Source organism: Typopeltis vanoorti, chromosome 6 (genome assembly GCF_054136105.1).
Source record: "Typopeltis vanoorti isolate ZY-2024b chromosome 6, IOZ_Tvanoo_1.0, whole genome shotgun sequence".
NCBI classification, from domain to species: domain Eukaryota; kingdom Metazoa; phylum Arthropoda; class Arachnida; order Uropygi; family Thelyphonidae; genus Typopeltis; species Typopeltis vanoorti.
Window position 1 is genome coordinate 76,614,823 of NC_143554.1, and position 22,704 is coordinate 76,637,526.

Here is a 22,704-nt window from a genome sequence, read left to right on the forward strand (position 1 = left end):
CATACAGATCTTGATATGCCATGGCCTTCGCCTGTGCCATAACTCTCTTGGCTTCTTGCTTTGAACAGGTAAATTCCCTCTTCTCCCAACTGTTACTTGAAAAGTACTGATCAGCTGTTTGGCTGAACAGTGCACATGTCAAATTAATTGATACCATCCTGAATCAGACAACGTGTATCATTTCTGGAACAATAAAGACTACTTCATCACACTGGCTATTGTATGTGACTCCATCATTCTGAGCCGCATACAACTGCTACAACTATGACGCCAAGGTGTATAGGAATCCACTGCTTCCTATAACACTCTGATATTGACAGCTTTACGTCACAGAGGCTTAAGTCAAGGCATCTGTCTATCATAATGGCACAATGACTTGTTACTGAGGGCTATGATGAAACAATAGCATGGCACATGGAATGGACTGCCCAAGCCCCAGTAATCTGGCAGACTGTCTTTAACTCAAACAGTCCTCCATTAGGGTTCAACCTATCTTGAAAAACATGGACCTCCCCTAAATAGGGTCTGAACCAACCATGGTAAGTGCAGAGCTTCCTTGTTTATGCTTATCTATGCTTATGGATAAGCGAGTGATTACTGTATTTTAGTGTGCATGTTCTGCACTCAAATTCAAAATTTTCAATTTTAACTGCTGAGTACTGATCAGCTGTTTGGCTGAACAGTGCACATGTCAAATTAATTGATACCATCCTGAATCAGACAATGTGTATCATTTCTGGAACAATAAAGACTACTTCATCACACTTTCAAATTCTGTTGCAAAGTCATTTTAGACAGTGATATTAGGAGTATTTTGATTAACATATTTCAATTTGCTAAACACATTTCAGTTTACTAAAAGCAAGAATAACTTTACTTACCTGTAAAATTCGAGCTATTAAGAAAATTATTAATCTTGGTAATTAGAGATGGCTGACCTATTTCTGAAGGTGCTGCATTCAAATCTTGAAGAAACCTAAATATTAAATATAACAGAAACAATCATTGCTGTTGTTCAAATAAAAGCTAACAATTAGCCAATGAAAGTGGCATAATGTGCATTAATGCCAAAAATGATATTTTTTCCCTCCCTACAAACACTTTTCTGAAGAGTTGATTTGTAGGGGGAAAATCAATGATTTGATTGATCTATTAAGTTTTTTTTTTTTTTTTTTTTTTAACTGCTGCTGTTTAAGAGATTTAACAACAAAAAAAAGTCAGCTCTTTATGCTGCTACACGAACACACGTTAGTGAAAACAACTGTAATATAATATAAGAATTTGGGGGAGAGACAAAAAAACTTCAATAATTTTTTACTTGATCTTTACAGTTCTAGTAAAATTACTGTATTATAGCTCAAATTACTGTTCATTTGAACAGTAATTTGAGATATAACATCCCTAAGAGCCATACTGCTGTTGTTCAATACTGGCATTCTCGAGAGTCTACTACCACACATACAATAAACAATGGCACGTAAATAGAACAACTGGAATTTTAATACAACGTTTTTATTTTTAATGATCTAATACAATTAACCTGTGCTTCTCACTTTTCTTAATATCTTCAGTCTTGTATTATTGTTTCTTCTACCTACAAAGATACCCGATGAAGGCCATAATAAGCCAAAACTAGTTGTATCATTAAAGTTTTCTAACTTATTCTTTGTTTGTTAGTCATTAAATATCTTTTTTTAAATATATATTTGTATATAATGAGAAATGCTTATACTTTGTTACAGCTATTGGTCTAGAGCAGCGCTTCTCAAACTGTGCCCCCCCCCCCCCCGACGTTAGTTTTGTTGAGGGGGCTATGAAATAATGGAAACAAATTTAAAATGTTTCAAGACCAATAAGATAGATATATCTACCTATATAAAAATATAAGATAACATGCCATGTCAAATGTGTATGAAAGATGCTAAAAATGTAATATTTGCATTTGATTTTTGCAATATTCGCTGTGTATGTTTCGTATTGAATATAAATACAATAAATATTATAATAATATGTCTGTATTACAATTTTTTTATGATGGGAGCCATGAAATATTTTAATTTTTCCAAAGGGGCCTTTACATCCATAAGTTTGGGAAGCACTGGTCTAGAGGATAGAAATTAAATGACACTATTTAGTCTATCACAGAGACATCATCAGGGAAACAATATAAAACTGTAACATGCATACACATAACAGGATGTGGAAATGATTATACTTAAAGCCTAAAACCCTAGAAAGAATACTTCTATGGAGTGCTAGTTGATGGTAGCCTTGGTTGTGTAAAATTCTTCATGATATTAGAAATAGCAATTTTAAGGTTTTCACTACAACCAACTAGCATCCACAGAGGTGTCTTTCCAGGAACGTAACCTTTAAATCTGATTATTTCCACTTGATTGTTTGCTTGTGGGAAGACTATTGTTTCATATTTTACCCTTTGTGAAGTCTCATGGGGGGGAGATGACATATGAAATGCCAGTTCCATTTTTAACCAGCACTAAGCCAACATGTATACACTGCTTGGAAAGAAGTCAGTGGACACCATGGTGTGGGAAACAAATGGCTATGGTGCCCATCTTAAAATTGCCGAGTCTTAGAGAAGGAGGGTGACCAGTGGGATGCCACAGGATTCTGCACTTGGGCTGTTGTTATTTAACTTGACTGCACTGTTGAAAATAACTGGTGTGAATAAGGATTATACTTTCAATATACAAGCCTTTGATAAGACCATATTTATTGCTGTGCTCATATCAACTCAGTTCATAGAAGGCCCTGAAAAGATCCAGTAGAGAATGATCAAGATGGAATGGTGCATACACTTATCAGAAAGAAGTCAACAAACACCTTGGTGTGAGAAACAAACAGCCATGATGTTTACCTTAATAAGATGTAGGACTTCCTTTCAGTGTGATGACTAGAGAAATCCTACAGGGCATATTTTAAAAAAAGTTTTTTGGACCATTCTTCCTGTAGGCATGTAACGAGGTCCTCAACTGTTATGGGATGGACATCCCTTGACCTCACCCGATGCTCTAGTTCATCCTATAGATGTTCAATAGGGCTCTGTCGAGACCAGTAAAGTGTGGTGACGTCCACAAACCATGCAGTTAGCAGCAGCCTTATGCTGTTGCATTGTATCGCACATGGTGCATTGTCTTGCTGAAAGAGACGACGATGGTCAGTTCATAGAAACTCCACAAAGTAGGAAGCACTGCATTGTTGAGAATGCTGAGATGCCTTTCAAAGTTCAATGTTCATGGCACCAAAAACAGATTTTTCTTTGGATATATAAGATGACATGTCAAAGGTTTTGAAGAAATTCAAAGACACAGAGGTGCAGGCTGTCATCAAGTTCTTTGTACTGCAAGAACGGTCTGCAGCTAAGATTCACCAAACTTCGTGTGAGAGTTTAGGGTGCTGTGCCCCAGCATATCCAACAGTTGTCAGACGCATTTCCAAGTTTAAAATTGGGCATGCTGAGACAACAGATGCCCTCAGATCAGGAAGACCTTCCACAGGAGATCAAACCTGAAAATATCGATGCAGTGCATGCAATGATCCATGATGATAGATGAATACCAGCCAAAAACATTGTAAAGACTGGGGACCAGAGAACAAGTTGGGGTCATTATCCATCAACATCTGGGCATGCAGAAGCTCTCTCTCTCTCAGCAAAGTGGGTTCCCAAATGTTTAAATGCCAACCAAAAGAGACGGTGCTGTCATCTCATGGGATTTTGAGTCATTTTGAGAAATTACGTACAAAATTTTTGGCTCCTAGCGTGACTGCTGATGTAACATGGCTTCATCACTATGACCCAGAGACCAGACAGTCAATGGAATGGAGACACAAAGGTACTTCCTGGCCAAAGAAGTTCTGAACCTAAAAGTCAGCAGGGAAGGATGCCATTGTCTTTTGGGATATGGATGGTGTAATCCTTACCGAGTACCTTAAAAAAGGTGAAACTGCTACAGCAACAGTTTATTTAACAGCTCTGAAGGAGGTACTGAATGAAAACGCCACAGGATATTGAGCAGAGGTATGTTGCTTTTGCAGGACTTGCTCACACCACTTATGAAACCTAACAGACAATACACAACTTGGGCGTTCAATGTTTGCCTTGCCCAACTTATTTGACAGAACTGACCCCATCTGACTATTTCCTATTCCCAAATTTAAAGAAACATTTGAAAGGAACAAAATTTACCACAGATGATGATATATCGTATCTGCAGCTGAGGAATGGTTTGTGCAAAAAAAAAAGGGGAAAGACTTTTTTTCTCAGATGATTGTAAATGATGCAGCAGCATTGTAACAAGTATATAAGACTTCATGGGGAATAATGTGTGAGTTACATGGTTCTAGCTCAATTTCTTCATGGTGATTATCACAACTTTTCAGCACATCCTCATGTGCATGTGTATACACTATCTGCCAATAATTGTTCGGACACCCTTGTTATTGGAAGTTATGGAACATTCTGGGTTTGTTAATAACATAAAAATCAGTGTACAGATAGTAGGATTAGTATTTCATCATAGCAGTTGAATACAGGTGGTATGGCAACATGACATTAACTCAGTGACTTCGAGAGAGAGAGAGAGAGAGAGAGAGAGAGAGAGGTGTCATTGTGGGCTGTCACACTGATGTCATGTCAAACTCAGAACTAGAAATAACATATTGCATAAACTTGCCAGAACAACCTGGGGGGGGGGCTTGTGCTCCCACATTAAGGGCATCTACTCTGGGCCCTCTCGTTTACTCAACTGCTGAATACTGTTCAGCTGTCTGGCTGAACAGTGCACACATTAAATTAATTGATACTGTGTTGAATCAGACAATGCGTATCATTTCTGGAGCAATAAAGACTACTCCATCATATTGACTACCAGTTCTGAGCCACATGCAACCGCCACAACTACGATGCCAAGACAAACTGATTCACAAATATAACAAAATTTGCCGGAATCCACTGCTTCCTATACACTCTGATATTGACAGCTTTACATTACAGAGGCTTAAGTCAAGACACCCACCTATTATAACAGCACAACGACTTATCACTGAGGGCTATGATGCAACAATAGCATGGCAGATGGAATGGACTGCCAAAGCCCCGGTAATCTGGCAGACTGTCTTTAACCCAAAACAGCCCTCCATCAGGATTCGACCTACCTCAAAAAATATGGACCTCTCTAAATAGGGTTCGTACCAACCATGGTAGGTAGAGCTTCCTTATGTATTTGGGGAATAACACCAAACTATACAACATATCACATTTGAATGTCCTCACAGAGCCTTCATGGGACCAGTAACTGACTTTATAACAGTTTCTACTGATGCTGCTGACTGGTTGTCGAACTTAGACATTCAATTTTAATTTTATGCTTATTTGTATATTTTTATATGTATATATGACTACAGTGTCACTTCACACTATTGTACTCTTTTATGCATTTTGTTGTCTTGTATGTGTGTGTGTGGTGGCATATGCATGTATTCTTCTTAGCCAAACGCTAAATATTGTATGAAAAAAACTCTATTTACTGGATTTCCATGGAAGAGAAGTGGCACACAAGTTGAACACTACAACAGCAAACAAGGTGGCTCATCTGACCTGGTGCAAAAAGCATGTGAACTGGAAAACTGACCAGTGGAAAACAGTAAACTGTAGTGATGAATCAAGGTTTACCTGTTTCAAATCTGATGGCAGGCAGGGTGTGGATGTGGAGGCAGCCTGGTGAATACTTGTTACCACAGTATGTTGTACCCACAGTAAAGTTTGGTGGTGGAGAAGTAATGGTGTGTGTGTGGGATACATTCAGCTGATTTGGAGTGGGACCACTGGTCATTGTCCATGGTTCCATGAAGGCAGCTCAGTACTTTGCTATTCTGGATAATCAGGTGCTGCCTACACTATGGAGTTTTATTGAACGGACCCGTGTTACTATCTACTATCTAGATGACGATACCTCATACCACAAAGTTGCAGCTGTTATGGAATGGTATGAAGAGATGGGTGTTAAACGACTGCCCTTGCCAGCCCACAGTCCTGACTTCAACCCCCATCAAACACCTGTGGGACAACTTGGAGCAGCGATTGAGGTCCAGAGGCACATCCTTGACTGTCACTGAACTCAGTGCTGCTTTGATGGAGGAATGGAGACAAATTCTACCTGGCATCTGCCACATATTGGTGGAAAGTCTCCCTCAAAGGGTGCAGGAGGTGATCAAAGCCAAAGATGGACATACCTAGCATTATGGTTTTGCCTGCTGGTATCAACTGTAAATGGAAAACCCCTAAAGTCAGGTATGTCCATCTTTGGCTTTGATCACCTCCTGCACCCTTTGAGGGAGGCTTTCCACTAATGTGCGGCAGATAATTAATACAGTGTACACTTATTATTTCAAAAGTAATGATTATACATCATAATACAATAAAAACTATACAAATATTTTATTAGTATATGATGTGATGTACAACTGACTCCCTGTAGCAAACTCACTAGGACAAAAGAAAGATTTCGGTATTGCGACCACGTTTATTAAGATAAATAAAGATAACAAACCCGATAAGTTTCGTATGTCATTTGACTTACATCTTCAGGGGTTAAAGGTAACTTAAAGTTTAAACACAAGAAATGAGAAATTACTCAAAATAGTCCACTAGATGTTGTTATGGCAGTCTAGCTGTTCATCAACTTAAAAAATCCGAATGCAGAATGGACACATACATAAATGCATGCTATGTTTGAACAATGCTGGATGTTGTCAAGTTCTGTTGTTCACGTTCACTCTGTCTGAGGTCTGACTTAGGTATATTTTTTTTATGAATGCTAACCAAACTCAGTGAAGAATTAGGTCCTGGTTTTTGTTGCATTGCATTGGGATTCTAAGCATATTTGCAGCTTCCTTAAATTTCCTTTGGAAACAGTTTTTTTCAATATAAGACATGTTTGTTTTATGCCAAAGCAAATTATTCATCATTCATAAAAAATATACCTAAGAGGCAAAATGACTTCCTCATCCTAAATCTAAACACTCTCTGTTATTTATTATCTATATGGATCACATTATGAAGGAAAGTGGTATTAAACCGGATATCAAAATTGGAGATGTTACTATCAGCTCTTTCCTCTATGTAGATGATCTTATACTTCTAAATAAATATGCTACAAGTCTGCAAGATTCCCTGACTAAATTGAATAACTCTTGTAATAGATTTGGTATGAAGGTCAGCAATAACAAGACAAATACTATGAAGAAGCACTGAAAATATCAACTGCATTGTGAACGGAAAACCTATAGAACAAATAAAACATTTCAGCTACTTAGACACGATTTTTAGTGAAAATGGTAAATTAAATACAGAAATAGACAACAGAATCAACAAAACTGGTATGGTAGGAAGTCAATTGAATAAATTCATATGGAATAAGAGAGAAATTAGTTGGAACACTAAATTAGCTGTACACAAGACAGTGTTCAAACCAGTTTTAACTTACGGATCTGAAAGCTGGGTTAGAAATAAAACACTTCACCAAAGACTAGAGACCACAGATATGAGAGTCCTGAGAAAGATTATAGGCATGAACAGATGGCATCAGTGGCAATATCATATTAAAAATGAGGATATTATGAAAGAACTTAATATTGTTAGCATCCAGGAATGCGTTATCAGAGCTAATCTCAGGTGGGCGTAGCACTTTTTTTGTAGGGTGGAGAACTTAAATAGAATGGGAGAAGAAAGATTAGCAAAACAAGTGTTCTCTGCTAGGTTGGCAGGAAAAAAAAAGACACAGAGGAAGACCAAGAAATAGGTGGATTGATACAGTAGAAAGTGCCTTAGAAGATAAAAATATAAGATCTGATAATGTTAGATCTTATATTTTTATCTGATAGCAGATTGATTTGGAGGAAAATCATAGATAGGAAGTTATTAATGATGTAAGTTTTTCATGTAGTACAGTGGTGTCTCACAATTCGACAGTAATCCATTGCTGAACTAATGTCGAATTGTGGGACAATATTTCCCATATAAGTCTATGGAAAATAGATTAATTCGTTGTTGTCGGACCCCCATCCCACTCCCCTGTTAGGGGGAGAGTGGGAGAGAAATACACCATATTATTTACCTTATAGGTATTATTTCTGGGAAAACTCCCATGTTTCTCCTTTTAAAAACTATTATTTTTATCACTATTTTGCCTGCTTTTGTTTAGGAGTGTCCCTGTTTTAATGTCATTGGCTTTTTACTCAAGAATTCTCAGGGCATTGCAGATGTATTTTAGAGACAAATATATGTAGCATAATAGAAGAAAATTTGCACGTACCTTTTCTAGAATGTTGTTGCCTGTCTTCTTTCTGCAGTGTGCATACTTCTGCTGTTATGGTGGTTGAAAGGGGAGTGGGCTTAAGCAACGTGGGAGAATTAATTTTAAAAAAACCTGTTTTTTTTTTTTGTACAGAGTATAATATATATATATAATATACATAATATTATATATTATACATATATAATATTTTTAAGGGTAGGAAAAAGCTGAAAAAGGGAGCTGAAAATAGCAATTGTTTTTTTTAGAGGAAGGGAAAGCGTTTATAGGAAAAGGGGGCCATAAACCCTTTCTCTTCCTCTAGAAAACAGTTGCTATTTCCAGCCTCCTTTTTTCACCTTTTCCCCACCCAACAAAAAAAGTGCACCCACCCTTAAAAATAACATATGTATATATTATACAAAAAACCTGGGTTTTTTCAAATTAATTTTCCCACATTGCCTAAGCCTCCCCCCACCCCATTCCCCTTTCAACACCATAACAGCAGAAGTATGCATACCGCAGAAAGAAGATAGGCAACAACATCCAAGAAAAGGTATGCGCAATTTTCTTCTATTATGCTAAACAAAAGCAGGCAAAATAGCCGTAAAAATAATAATTATTTACTTTACGTATTTTACTATTGTATAACACACTAAATTACAAAATACTCTATTGTATACACAATATATACAATCTACTGAGCCTTAGATGTTGGAAGGGAGTCTTCTTTATTCTGTTCTACCTCTTCTCGTCTCCTCTTTGCTTGAACAGGGATGGGGAACTGATCAAGGATGGACTGTCTCTCCCTCTTTTTCAAGATGGTTTTGAAGTGATGCATGATGGTGTTCTTGACCAAGTCTGTCATTCTACTCACATCAGTAGTGTTGGGGTGCCATTCCAGACAAACAGACTGCACCTTCTCTCAGTGGAATAAAACTTCTTTAATGGCAGCTGTTGGCATCGACCCTTTTTTCCCCTGCCATCCTCTTCTTCAGGTGAAATTCCTCTTTCTCTTCCTCCTTTATTTGCTGTTCGCTGAGTGCTCTGAGTTCTTCCATGGTCAGTTCATCATCATAATCCTTCACAAGCTCGTCTACATCATCCTCATCAACCTCTTCTATGTTGAGATTTTCTGCTGTCAAAATGATCCCTCGCATGGCTGCAGCTGCTTGGTCTGCACTGTTGTCATCCTGAGGAAAATTTGGAACAAGTTTCTTCCACGATGCTTGAAGGGGTCTCTGTGTCACTCCATCCCAGGCAGTTTTAATAAAGAAAATGGCATGGAGAATGTTGAACTTCTGAAAGGACTTCTTCCAAAAGTCCTTCAATGTCTTGTCAGAAGAGTGAGTCAAGTCGAAAAGCAGTGAGAACAAACCTTGGTGTAAAGTTTTTTAAAACAGGCAATTGCTTCTTGGTCCATGGATTGGATCCGTGGCATTGTGTTTGGAGGCAAGAACTGGGTCAATTTCAAGAATGTCCTCTAAGTCTTGAGGGTGGGTACTAGCATTGTCAAGGATCAGCAGTGCTTTCAAAGGAAAATTGTTGTCAGTGAGGAACTTTTTCATGCTTAGGGCAAACACCTCAAAAATCCAATCTTTGAAAACTTGCTGGTCTACCCAGGCATTTGCATTGGATTTCCACATCACTGGCAGTTTGGACTTAATGATTTTCTTCCCAAAGCACCGATGATTTTCTGAGTGTAGATCAGAAGTGGCTTTAGTTTAAAGTCTCCACTTGCATTTGCTGCCAATAACAAGGTAAGCCTATCTTTCATAGGCTTATGTTCTGGGAGCTTCACTTCTTCTTGCGTGATGTAAGTTCAATTTGGCAAGTGCTTCCAAAATAACCCAGTTTCATCCCCATTAAAATTTGCTGTAGCAGGTAGCCTTCCTTCCTGATTAAATCTTCAAATTTTTTCATACACTTTTCTGCAGCCACTTTATCTGCACTAGCAGCTTCCCCCTGTCTGAGAACTATGGATGCCTGTTCTACCTTGGAATCTGTGAAACCAGCCTCGACTTGCTTTGAATTTCTCAGTCTGATGTGAGGTACATCCTGGAGTTTTCTTCTGCAATTCTTCAAAAATTAACCTAGCCGTCTCACAGATCACTGCCTGAGTTACTGGACCTCTCTTCATCTGTCTTTCTCTAATCCAGGTGATAAGCAGCTTTTCCATCCCTTCATTGATTGAAGATCTATTTTTGTCAGAAATCTTCACTGCACCAGCAGACACCTTAGCACCCATAATCTTCTCTCTCTCTCTCTCTCTGTTGCCAAAAAGTTGCCACAATTGACCTAGGAACGCCATACTCTTCGGCTACATCTGTAATTGTTTTACCTTTCTGCACTTTATCTATAATTTTTTTCTTCTTCTCTATGCTCAACCAAGTGTGCTTCTTTCCTGAATTATTCCTCTGTTCACTTCTCTTTGGACCCATTCTTAAATTTCACTCAAAAAAATAATAACAACTGCAGATGCACAAAATTTTTACTTTCTGAAAAATGCAGAATTGAAAATTAGCACAAACAACACGAGCAAACACCAATGCAGCCCAACAAGAAATGACAAATAAAAATCGTACAATTCCATGCACGTGCATGGAATTGTGCGATTTTCAACTGCGAAATTCAACTGTCAAATTGTGAGGCACCACCGTACTAGCATATTCTGTACACCTCTTGAGGGTACATAGCAGGAATTTGATGATGATGATCATTATATGTCAATGTTTGTTTCAACATTGCAATTATCCTCTGAGTTGTATTTGCAATATTTGCTATTTGACCTTTGAACTTCAAATTACCAGAGTCTGTTATTATCCACCATTATGCCAAGATTCCCAGCCTCATCATTTTCTTGTAGCATAACCCTGCAAATATAATATGCCACTCAAAATCTCATCACACCAAAGTGCATAACTTTACACTTACTAACATTAAAATTGACAACCCAAAAATTTGTCTGCCCAAATTTCCAGCCTATTCAAATCATTTTGTAAGTGCTGAATATCAGTAGCATCCCTGATTGCCCTGCCAATCTTTGCATCATTGGCAAACAATTGCATATCTCCTGTAGATCCTTCCTAATGTCATAAATGTATAAACTGAACAACAACAACAATGGCCCAAGGATTGAACCCTGAGGTTACACCACCAGTCAACTTAAATCTGGCAGATTCATACCCACTGTATACCACTTCTTGATATCTGTCTGTCAACCATCCACTGATCCAAGTCAAGAGTTTATATTAGAATCCCATATTCTCCAGTTTATGCAACAGCCTTTCGCATGGTATATGATCAAATGCCTTAGCAAAATCCAACATTATCATAGTGTATCCACATCCTATATCCAACTTGGCTATAACATTGTTATTAAACATGAGTGAATTGCTAAAACATGATCTTCCTTTAGTAAACCCATGCCACATCTTGCAGAGTACAGCCTGTTTGTCTACCTATTTCTGTATGCAAGTTCTTCTTACCAACTTCTCTAAAATGTTCACTACCACAACCACACCAGAGATACTGATAGGTCATAGTTAGACACATCAGTTTTTGAACCACCCATATATAATGGAACTGTCATACATTCCTTCCATTCTTGTGGTATTATTCCTGAGCTGAGACTAAAGTTATACAAACATGTTAAAGGCCTAGCCAATTCTGATGAACATTCCTTTAGCAAATGTTCTGATATTCTATCTGTCCCTATTGATAAATTCTTATCCAGGTTATTCAACAGCTATTCTCATTTTCATGCACCTCTAACTCTTTATCCAATGTAGAAGTAGCAGCAGAAAATCTCACATGAATGTTGTTGTGTGTCATTCTCGTTTTTACAAGTATTACCTAAGAATAAAAAATACGTAAAGGGATTATCATTGCTCATAAAAATACTAATTTTTTGTATGTATGTTATAACTTTATTGCAAAATTTTGTGTTATTCAAATTGGTGTCACATGAGTTGTGACGGCAGCATGTCTTGTGGTTAATGTGACTCTAAGATGAGCAGGCACACTAGGTGCAAGACTGAAAATATAAAAGTTTTTTTTTGCTTCAGAAAGGAAAAGTCTTTCTTTATTTCTGGGATCATTGGCATGTAAAGGTCTACAGTCAGTCATCAGAGCATCTCACACGAGGAGATCGGCAGTAAGGAGAAGAATTTGTCAGTAGGAAGGATGCTTATCGGCAGATAGGGCAATCGTCATCGGCCGGGATTGTCCACATTGCTTGAGAAAGGAATATGGAGGATAAAGGAAATTGGTGATCAAGACAAGAAAACAGCAGGAAGTACAGAACAAGTAGACAGCCCTAAGGAAAAAAAAAACATCGTCGCTCAGACAAAGAAACGAATCAGGACTGTCCTGCAAGGATGAATTCTATGGACAATAGTTCATTGTAAATACTTAGGAGAATGTATAATTACTTTTGGACAATTCGAGTAGTGTTCTTGTTCCATATTCAGTTTGGTTAATATCATATTGATTATGATACTTTCAAATAAGCAACTAAATACAAGCGTCAACGGACTGTTATGTATAGCGAACTTAAACTAATGTTAAACGAGCTCAAGCTTGTTATGTCTGAGTATTTATGAACAGAAATGACTTCTAAATTGTAATAGACTCTAAAGAAAACAAAGGATAATAAATAAGAAAATAAAATAATGTTATAACAAATGGTGCATATAAAATAGATATAACAGCACTGTGCACCATGTTGTATACACCTGGTTGTATCTTAGCAAAGTGAGCACTCATTAATTGAACAATCTCATTAGCTTCTGACATTAGAGTACCATCTGCATTCAACAAAGTTATTCTTTCACATTCATTCTTTCATTTGCTTTGTGACACAACAATAAAATTCTTTTAGATTGCCTTTAACCTGCATAGCCAATTTCTCCACATGATACCAGTTAGTTTTCTGGCCTGTGCTTTATATATTTCATATTTCCTCTCTTGTTCTCATGATATTCTTTTCACATCATCTTCTTCTTGTGGATCTCTTGCTTAATAAGGTTGAGCATCCATTTCACTCCCAATCTATTTATTCTTGAAACACTTTGCATTCAGGTACTGTCTCATTTAAGCACATTTTCAAAGATTCCCATACATTGTTGATATTTTTCCCATTCAATAACTGATACTATGGAACCAAAGATAGTATTCTTTTAAGTTGATAATAATTTCCAGCTTTGTGGTCCAGCATGTAATCTGTTCTAATGGGAACATCCATATAATTAGATACTTTCCAAGAGACCAAAGGTATTTATCCAGTCATCCACTTCTGATTGTTGAATTACGCAATCGGCTTACCCTTGATTTGCATGAACTGCTGTATTTCGCTCCTTTAGTCAAAGACTCTTTTAAGAACCCTCCCTCTGCTCGACCAATGCACATCACTAAAATAAACCACATCGCTGTGATCTGCTTTATACTCTTGGGTCAAAAACTCTTCGAAATGACGATGATTCAATCCTCTTGCCCTAATAATGTTGACGACAGTTACAATAACTTTCATGACATTCTCAAATCCAATAGTTTTCTGTGTGCTTTGTGTGTGAGAATAAGCTCTCATATTTCACAAGGAACTTTTTAACACCTAGTAATGAGGAGACTATTTATCCTTGTGAAAGGTAACATGGAGGAGAGTTTATTGACAAGAAAGAAAGTAGGTGCCAAGATATTTTGGCCGAGTGGTTAGCGTATCTGCTCTCCAGCCAAAAGGCTGTGGTTCAAATCCTGCCGTGGCATGGATTGTCTGTGGAAATACTAGTGGTGGTGATCGGTGGTAGATGGCGTTGGTATAGTTGCAGTCAGTTGGTGGATTGAGTGGGGTGGAGACAGAGGCGTAACGCAAGTGCCCTCCCTCAATGAGTCCTTTGGACTTCGGAGGTGTCAAATAATAATAATAATAATAAAAAGTACAACATGATCACTGTCACCGACTGGTGGTAAACTAGTCATAACAGAGATCTCTTCTGATGCTATGAACAAATCTAACATGCTTTGACCTCAAGTTCCTTCTTTCATATGCTGCTTAAGAAAATTGTCTAGCAACAATTCAATAAATTTCTTGCCATTCTTATCATGAGATTTCTCTTCTATCCAATCAATGTTTGGATAATTAAAGTCACCCATAATGATCACTCATTTAGTTCCATTAGGCTAAATTGCCGATGTATTTCTTGGTCCCCTGCAAGTGAGCCACCAGGTCTGTAGCAACATCCCATCATATGTTTCATTCTGTTAGCCTCCACTTCACACCAGATAGCTTCAAACTTGAATGAAACATTGTTAACATCATTGTTTTCTTGCATTTCTACCGTAACTTGACTTAAGTCATCCAATATCATTAGTAGTACTTCCCCCTCCTCTCCTATTTTTTCTGTCATCCCTAAAAATAGTGTATCCATTACACTTGATCCCAGTTATTATATCTAATTCTGATCACCAAGTTTCACTAATGCCAACAATCTTAGGCCACATCATTTTCAATAAAGCAACAAACTCTACCTTTTTGTTTCTTATGCTCCTGGCATTTGTGTACATGCATAACAAATTATGACCTAGCCTATTCTTATAATATGCAATCTATTTGGCCTTGTTGTCGAACTTTCTCTTTTCCCTCTTCAGACATACTCAAAAGGTCAAATCCAAAGCAATACACCTCTTCACCAGATGCATAACTATATTTGAAGCCATTCATATCTTTATCACGTTTGCATATCATAGCGGAACTTTCACACATATTTTCCCGTTCCTTCCTTGATGATGTAGTTTGACTCTGCATTAGATCTCATCCCAAGAAGTAAGTTTTCCAGGCTCCTGATGCCAAATGAATTCAAATGCAGGCTATACCTCTTATACAAGATCTTTTCTGCCATCAAACACACTCCACACATATAAAAACTTGCATCCATTTTTTTCTACACAGCTTGCGCATGGAATCATTTGCTAATTCACTATACATAACAGTCTGCTGACTCTTGTATTTGAAATTATTCGAAATTTGCTATCATTACCCTTCTTCTTAACTTGGTACTGTCATATCTGGGTAGCAAACCGACAATATTTACTCTCTCATATTTCTTTCTCACATATAGTATTCTATATGACTATTGCATTAAAGTGTGATTCAAGTCTGGTTTGAAACAGTATTGTGTGAAGTGGAGGTTGATAGAATGAGATATTTGGTAGGGTGTTGCTACAGGCCAGGGTATGTGGAAGATGGAGACAAAGAAATGTCACTTGGCTTAGCGAGCAAGTGAAGGGTGATCATTATGGGTTTCAATTATGGTAATACTGATTGGAAAGAAGATATAGAGTCAGGGAATAAGGAGAACAAATTTCTTAAATTCTTAAGAGACAGCAATCTTAGGCAATATGTAATGGAGGGCACATGAAGGTTAAGAGTATTAGATCTGGTTATATCATTAGAGTGATTATGAATGGAGTGTCTAATCTTTGCCTAGTTGGTGAGAGTTAGCATGATGTGATCACCTGGTTTGCAGCCAATCATATGAGAACTTCTATTAAAAAAAAAAAAAAGGAATATATGTGGAACTACAAGGCTGGCTGGTGATTATGAAAAGCTTAAAAGAGGAGTTGAGTGAGAAGGAGACAAATGATGCTTTGGCATTGGTCAAGAGCTATTTAACTGCAATGGTGTTTGAATGTATTCCAAAGATGAAAAGGCTAAACAAGGTAGGAATAAAATGGATGAATGAAGACATTAAGCATGAAATCTGGAAGAAGAAAAAGAAGAAGGCACAGTGGAGACAATGCAAGATGAATGTTGGTAATGATCAGTTACATGAAGAGTACAAAGAGCATGGCAAGAAGATAACTTGGTTGGTAAAGGCAGCAAAAGTGGAGTATGAGAAGACTTTAGCCAATCAAATTAAGAAAAATCCTAGCAAGTTCTTTTGATATGTGGCAAGTAAAAGAAAAAAATGACCTATGGAAGGATGATGCTAGTTGATGACACTAGAAGATTGGTAACCAATGTGGAGGATATAGATGAAGCATTCAGTGTATTTCATCCTTGTGAAGGCAACATCATGAGAAGATGGAGTGTAGAGAGTATGGTTTCTTTTTTTCATGGTGGAGGAGGGATTGATGGTGAATGAGCAGAAAGTATACGAAGAATTAAGTAAACTTGTTAATGAGGCAATAGGACTTGAGGAACGCTCCATGGCAGCGTTTCCCAAATGGTGGGTCACGACCTGGCACTGTGTCATGAAAGCTAAATGCCAGGTGGCCTAAAAAACTCTCGAAAACCTAGGTGTTTCATTTTGGGGTTTTCTTTTTTTCACAAAACTCTAAAATACAAGTAAATAGCATTTAATCGGGACTAATGAATAAATAATTTAATTAATAGAGACGAAAATCGTGCTCTGTCTGCATCCCCATTTCAATAATAAATGAAAACTCTATGACCATTCAAATCAGTTTTATTTTACTTACTGGCCATAAAAATTTTAGTGGGTCACAAACATGAAGTATTAAAATAACTGGGCCATGGAAAAAAAAGTTTGGGAAACCTTGCTCTATGGAATTAATTGCACTTTGTTTAACATGTGTCTTGCAACAGGACAATCCCAAAGGAATGCAAGGTGGGAAAAATTATTCCATTTCACAAAGGGGATAAGACTGAAGGTACAAATTATAGACCAATCTGTGAGTATGGGGTTGTTAAGGTGTTAGAGGAGTTGGTGAGGACTAGGATTCAGAAATGGGTTGATAATAGCAGTATTTTTTATGATGGTAAGCATGGGCTTGTTGGGGGGGGGGGTTTGCATTTCAGCAATCTGCTTATGTATTACAAGGTGATAAATTCAGTCGATAAAGGGGATGCATATATGGTAGTGTACTCAGATTTTTGAAAGGCCCTTGTTGCATGGCAAGCTAGTAGCTAAATTGAAACAGGTAGGATTAGATAACAGACAGATAGGATTAGTTGGATAGCTGATTCACTGTCAGACAGGTTGTGTATGAAGGAGTAGTACCCCAAAAGAGAAAGGTCACTAATGGAATGCCACAGAGATCATTATTGTTTTAACTTGCATCGTCATGACATTGGGACCAGCTTAACTGGTGATGTGCAGCTGTTTGTCAATGACGTAAAGTTGGGAAGAGCAATGAGAAATAAAGCAGGTGTTGTGGCTCTGTGGGAGGATCTAAATAGACTATGTGAGTGGACAAATGAGTGAAACTATCAGCTTAATGTTGCAAAGTGCAAGGTCTTGAAATTGGGTAGGCATGGTTGAGATGCAGAGTATACAATTAATTTTGAAGAAGGTGGAGAAGATGAGAGATCTGAGAGTGATGGTAGACAGACACTTGAATGGGACATCTACCATCATATCTACATCATATTAAGATTTTGTGAATGATTTTAAGCAGAAGGACTAAATTTTTTTTTTTTTTCTGTAAGCATCATACCTGACCACATGCATTACAACTTGCAAATGACTGAAATGCAAACCACTAATTAAATATAAGTTACCTTTCAGCAATAGAGTATGATTCTGGATGAATGACAGTCATATCCAAAGGATTAAGCTCATTTGTTATTTCAGTCTTTGCCTTTTTTGCTTTTGCCTGCACACCTTTTCTTTTTCTTTTATTAGAACCAACAGTTTCTTCAACAGCACTGGAAAAAATACACTACATAGAGTATATATATAATTAAACACACACAACATACTATATAACACTGCAATACTTCATACCATACAACTGTATGAGTGAAAACAAAAAATAAAAAAGTTCCCATAAAGAGGACTTTAAAGTTACCTGACAGAAATAAAAGCAATTAGAGTCTGTCACAAGTGATGAGTATATCATACAAAAATTGTAATGATTGTGTAATGGAATCACTTTCCAGGACATTTTTATAGCACTTAAGTATAGTTTATCATTAGGAAACATGAGTACACCAATCACAAAGTTAAAACCAAAACTCTAATTTATATATTGCATCTTCTCTAGTTCATAACCAGTACACATGTCATCTCAAAATTTTTCAAAAACTATTAAAAATATTAATGAAATAAAGAGCCAAAAGGCTTCACTTTGGTGATGTTAAAATTATTTAAATTAAGGGGATATTTAATCCCACATTATTTCAAAGCCGAATAAGAAAACTCTAAGATAGAAATCAAAGAATTTCATGCCGAATACAGCAAACTATAAAAGTTCGGCGAGTCCAAGCGTGAACAAACACCTGGGTGGTACAATACCGGGCAACTCGTTGTAAAGGCGGATAAAGCTAGGATAGCTATTCTTAGTATTTGCCCTAATGTATCTTAGAGTTTTCTTATTCTGCTTTGAAATAATGTGGGATTAAATATCCCCTTAATTTAAATAATATTAAAAATATTCATATTTCTTCATTCCAAATATACATACAATCATCAAGGTGATATCCAAGATAAAAACAGCTACTACAAAATATTATGAATATTATTATTATCATCCAAGACCTCCAGAGAGTCAAGGGCTCATCAAGGGAGGCTGTAGATCACCCCCACGAGCTGTCATGTCTTCTCTTAAAATCGTATACACTAGATGCACTCACTACTTCAACAGGCAAAATGTTCTATTCACTCACTGTTCTGTAAGAAAAAAATCTAGCTATCCTCCAGGGAGTCAGGGACTCATTGAGCGAGGCCACATACTACACAAACACACACACACCAGCTATCATACTTATTCTTGAACTCATTCACACTGCTTGCACTCATAATATCCAATGGCAATCCATCCCAATCATGTACCATCCTATGAGAGAAAAATCTAGCCCTCATCCCCCTTCTTAGCGGTATTCACTCTCAGCTTCCTATTGTCCTTTCCCTACCCTCCATAAATTGAAAAATTCCATCAACTGACCCTTCCAGAAATCCATAAGTCTCAATCACATCACCCTCCCCCCCTCTTTCTCTTGTTTGCTAGTGTCTGGGTCTACAAATTCTCAATCTGTCTTCATAATCAGTATTCCAGAATTCTGATATTATTTTTAACATTCTCCTTTGCACTCTCTCCACTATATAAGAATCACAATGGAAACCAGGAACTAGACCTATGCACAGTAGTCCATTTTTTTCTATTTTTTGAATCATGTGAAGCACTATGCCACTGTCTTAATCCGACAGACTGTCTATGTCTATCTCTTAAGTCTTGTGAAGTGATTGCCGTTAATTGTTTATACATTTTTTAATTAATTATTAATTATACATTTATACCCACGTCTCTGAACTCTAATAGTGTTTCCTCCTACTGTATGGTTGTGACCAAGCAATGTAATATTATATGCATGCTGTATGACTCATTCTTGTATTCTTAATTTAAATCTTGTTATCGATTCTTCTGCCTTCTCCTTGAATGAAACTCATGACATGTTGAGCGAAATATATATGAGTAATGAATTTTATTTAGTTTTCTTTTACATGTGTAAACCTGTTGTTTAAAAATATTATACTATAGCACTTTTTCTTAAGTCATATCTCAATAATAGGGTAAAAATTTCATTATACATTATTATTATTATTATCTGAGACCTCCAGGGAGTCAAGGACTCATTGAGGGTGGCTATAAACTACCCAAACCAGCTGTAATACCTTCCCTTAAATTCATTCACATTAGATGCACTCACTCCCTGCCTAAAGGCAAACTATTCCACTCACTCACTGCTCTCTAGGGGAAAAGCTAGCTCTTACCCCTTTCTTTCTTGACTGTGAACAAACATAACTTCCATGGATGCCCCAGTGTTCTCTCCATTAGATCTCATCCCAATAAGTAATTTCTCCAGGCTCCTGATGCCAAATGAATTCAAGTGCAGGCCATCCTTTTTATATATCTTTTCTGCCATCAAACACAACCCACACATCTAAAAACTTGCATCCATTTCTTCTACACAGCCTGCATGTGAAATTATTTACTATCATCACCCTCCTTCTTAACTCAGTACCATCATATCTGGTAGCAATCCTACAATTTTTACTCTCTCACATTTCTTTCTCACTTCTTCCAACAGACCTTGCAGATCTTCTCTCATACTATATTTGTCACTACTTAAATTATTAGTACCTACCAGAACCACTATCTCTTTTATTTTTCTTTTCAATTACATTTGTCATATTTTTAATTTTTGCACCAAGGAAACTAGAAGTTGAACTCACTGGCAGGCACAAATTTTAAGATTGAATGACCATATGATATCACCTCTTTTTATTTAGATTTCAACTGACTTACTTCAGTACTTTCCTGCCTGTTCATCTTCTTCTGATCCTTTTTCTTATCGTGTCTAAGTTTAGTCAAACGTTTTTCCGTCTTTTCCAATTGTCTGGTCGATTTTCTAATAATTTCTTTTAATCGAGATATTTCTAATGTCAACTTATCCTCAGATAAATTATCATCATCACTGCAGCAGTACTTTTGTTCATCAGGACAAATGCTCTCCTCAATAGTAAGAACTTGAGCTTTAGACACTGCCTTGTTATGACGAGTTTTTGGCGCCATTCTTAAAAGAGTAGTAAAAACTAATAATATTTCTGCAATTATGTTATAAAATGTTGCGGCATAATAATTACACTAAAAAACTACAACAATATACTAAAAATATACCAATAAATCTAAGAAAACACTTAATAAATCAACAAAATAACAGATCTTCCAGGAGCTTTTCTAACAGGACGTCTTTTCACCTTATCATACACACAAAAACATATGCACACAATAATTTCATTTCTCTAAATATGTATAATAAAATCAAATTAATGACAAAACTCAAATTAATCTGAAGTTAAATCAAATTTAACATCCTTAATTAATTTACAAATAACATTATTTAGTGAAATAGATTATCTAACCTTTAGGGATGAAATTATCTCATGTTACTGCATATTCCCTTTAAGTGTAAGCTGAATGGACTATCAAAGCCAAGTAACTTGACTTTATATATAAACTTAATTGATGCTCTAAGAGGAAAGGTAATGCTATGTGTATCATCTGCTGTCTCAGATGTACATTATCAGGCAGGTTTCTCGGAATATAAAAATGAGCTTCTCAGAGAAAACATTCTGCCACTCTTCCATATGAAACAGTTGAAAAGACTTTCTGAAGTCTTTTTATAAAACCATGATGTAATTATCATTAAGAAATAAAAAAAACAAATGTAAAACTATTCAAATCCTTTAAATAGCATAAATGAATTCTTTTCTTAGTGGTATTCTGAACCTGTGGGTTCAGAATGCACCTTAGATCTAATTATAGAAATGAACAATCCAGCTTTTTTTTTTTTCATTATGGAGATCCCTACAACAAGAACTGTTTTTGGTAATAGTTACTATAAAATTTAGTTACTCAAGGAAGGTATTATTATTTACTGTGAATAATAATATAATGATGTTTGCTTACTTTTGTAATAGTAACTCTTCAAAATCTATGGAATCATTGGAAGTACATTAATTTTTGGTCATTTCAATAAGAAAGTAACCAGAAATCTGAAGTTTAAAATTATGCAATGACTGTAGAATAAGAATACTAAAATTGTAAAATAAAACAGAAAAGATCCTTGAGGTCAAAATGTAGCAAAACAGTGAGATAAATATGGAAAGAAAAACAGAATGTGGAAATAATACTACATAAAAGATATAGCGAAAATCACAAGATATAAACTAAAATATAAGAATAATATAGAGAATATAATAAAACCAGGAATAAAATAAAGTGGAGTAAAAAAGAGATTTTTTAAAAAGTTATAGAAATAAAAACATACTAAAATATAAGCGTGTATAATTTAAAAGTAATGATAAAGAATGAACTGAAGATTTTTTCTGAAAATAGCCATTCCCAGAATGTTCCTTCACCTAGTAAAGCATATTGCACAGAATAAATGGTAATTATACATGTTCAATTCCATTTAGAAGCATTCTGTTATAAATGTTTAATGCGGTAGGAAGCACCTAGATTCCTCCATAATTTTCTGGGTTGTTCAGATAACCTTTTTTCAGTATTGGTATTATTGAGCTCTCCATTGTAATAGAACAATGGATGTAGCTAGGGCTATATTACAGATGTTTAGTAGTTGTTTCCAAACTCTTTTCCTCCATGTTTACTTGCCTGTGCCATTATAAGAGGGTTGTTTGAAAAATTTGGTAAAAAAATAAGTTAAATACATCTTTTTGTAAAAAAAAAAAAAAAACCTTTATTTCTCAACATCGTATCTCTACACATTTGGTCCAGCAAGTTTAATTTTTTCATCCCATCTAAAAAGTAGGATTTGTCAAATTGTGCAAAACAGGTTGTACAGATTGTACAGGTTGACTGAAATGCCAAATTTGGAACAGATATCGGCAAGAAATTTCTCCCATTTGTT

General features: G+C 36.3%; 1 protein-coding gene across 3 annotated transcripts in view; it reads right to left on the bottom strand.

The window, feature by feature from the left end:
* The window catches only part of LOC150105593 (S1 RNA-binding domain-containing protein 1), a 425,600-nt gene that overhangs the window by 66,203 nt on the left and 336,693 nt on the right, over positions 1-22,704 (bottom strand). For all 3 annotated transcript variants that reach the window (XM_090394265.1, XM_090394266.1, XM_090394264.1), the window contains 2 exons: positions 17,833-17,979; positions 882-976 (listed from right to left, as the gene is read on the bottom strand). In XM_090394265.1, the coding sequence (XP_090250391.1) occupies positions 882-976; positions 17,833-17,979 (242 nt within the window). The remainder of the gene's footprint in view (positions 1-881; positions 977-17,832; positions 17,980-22,704) is intronic.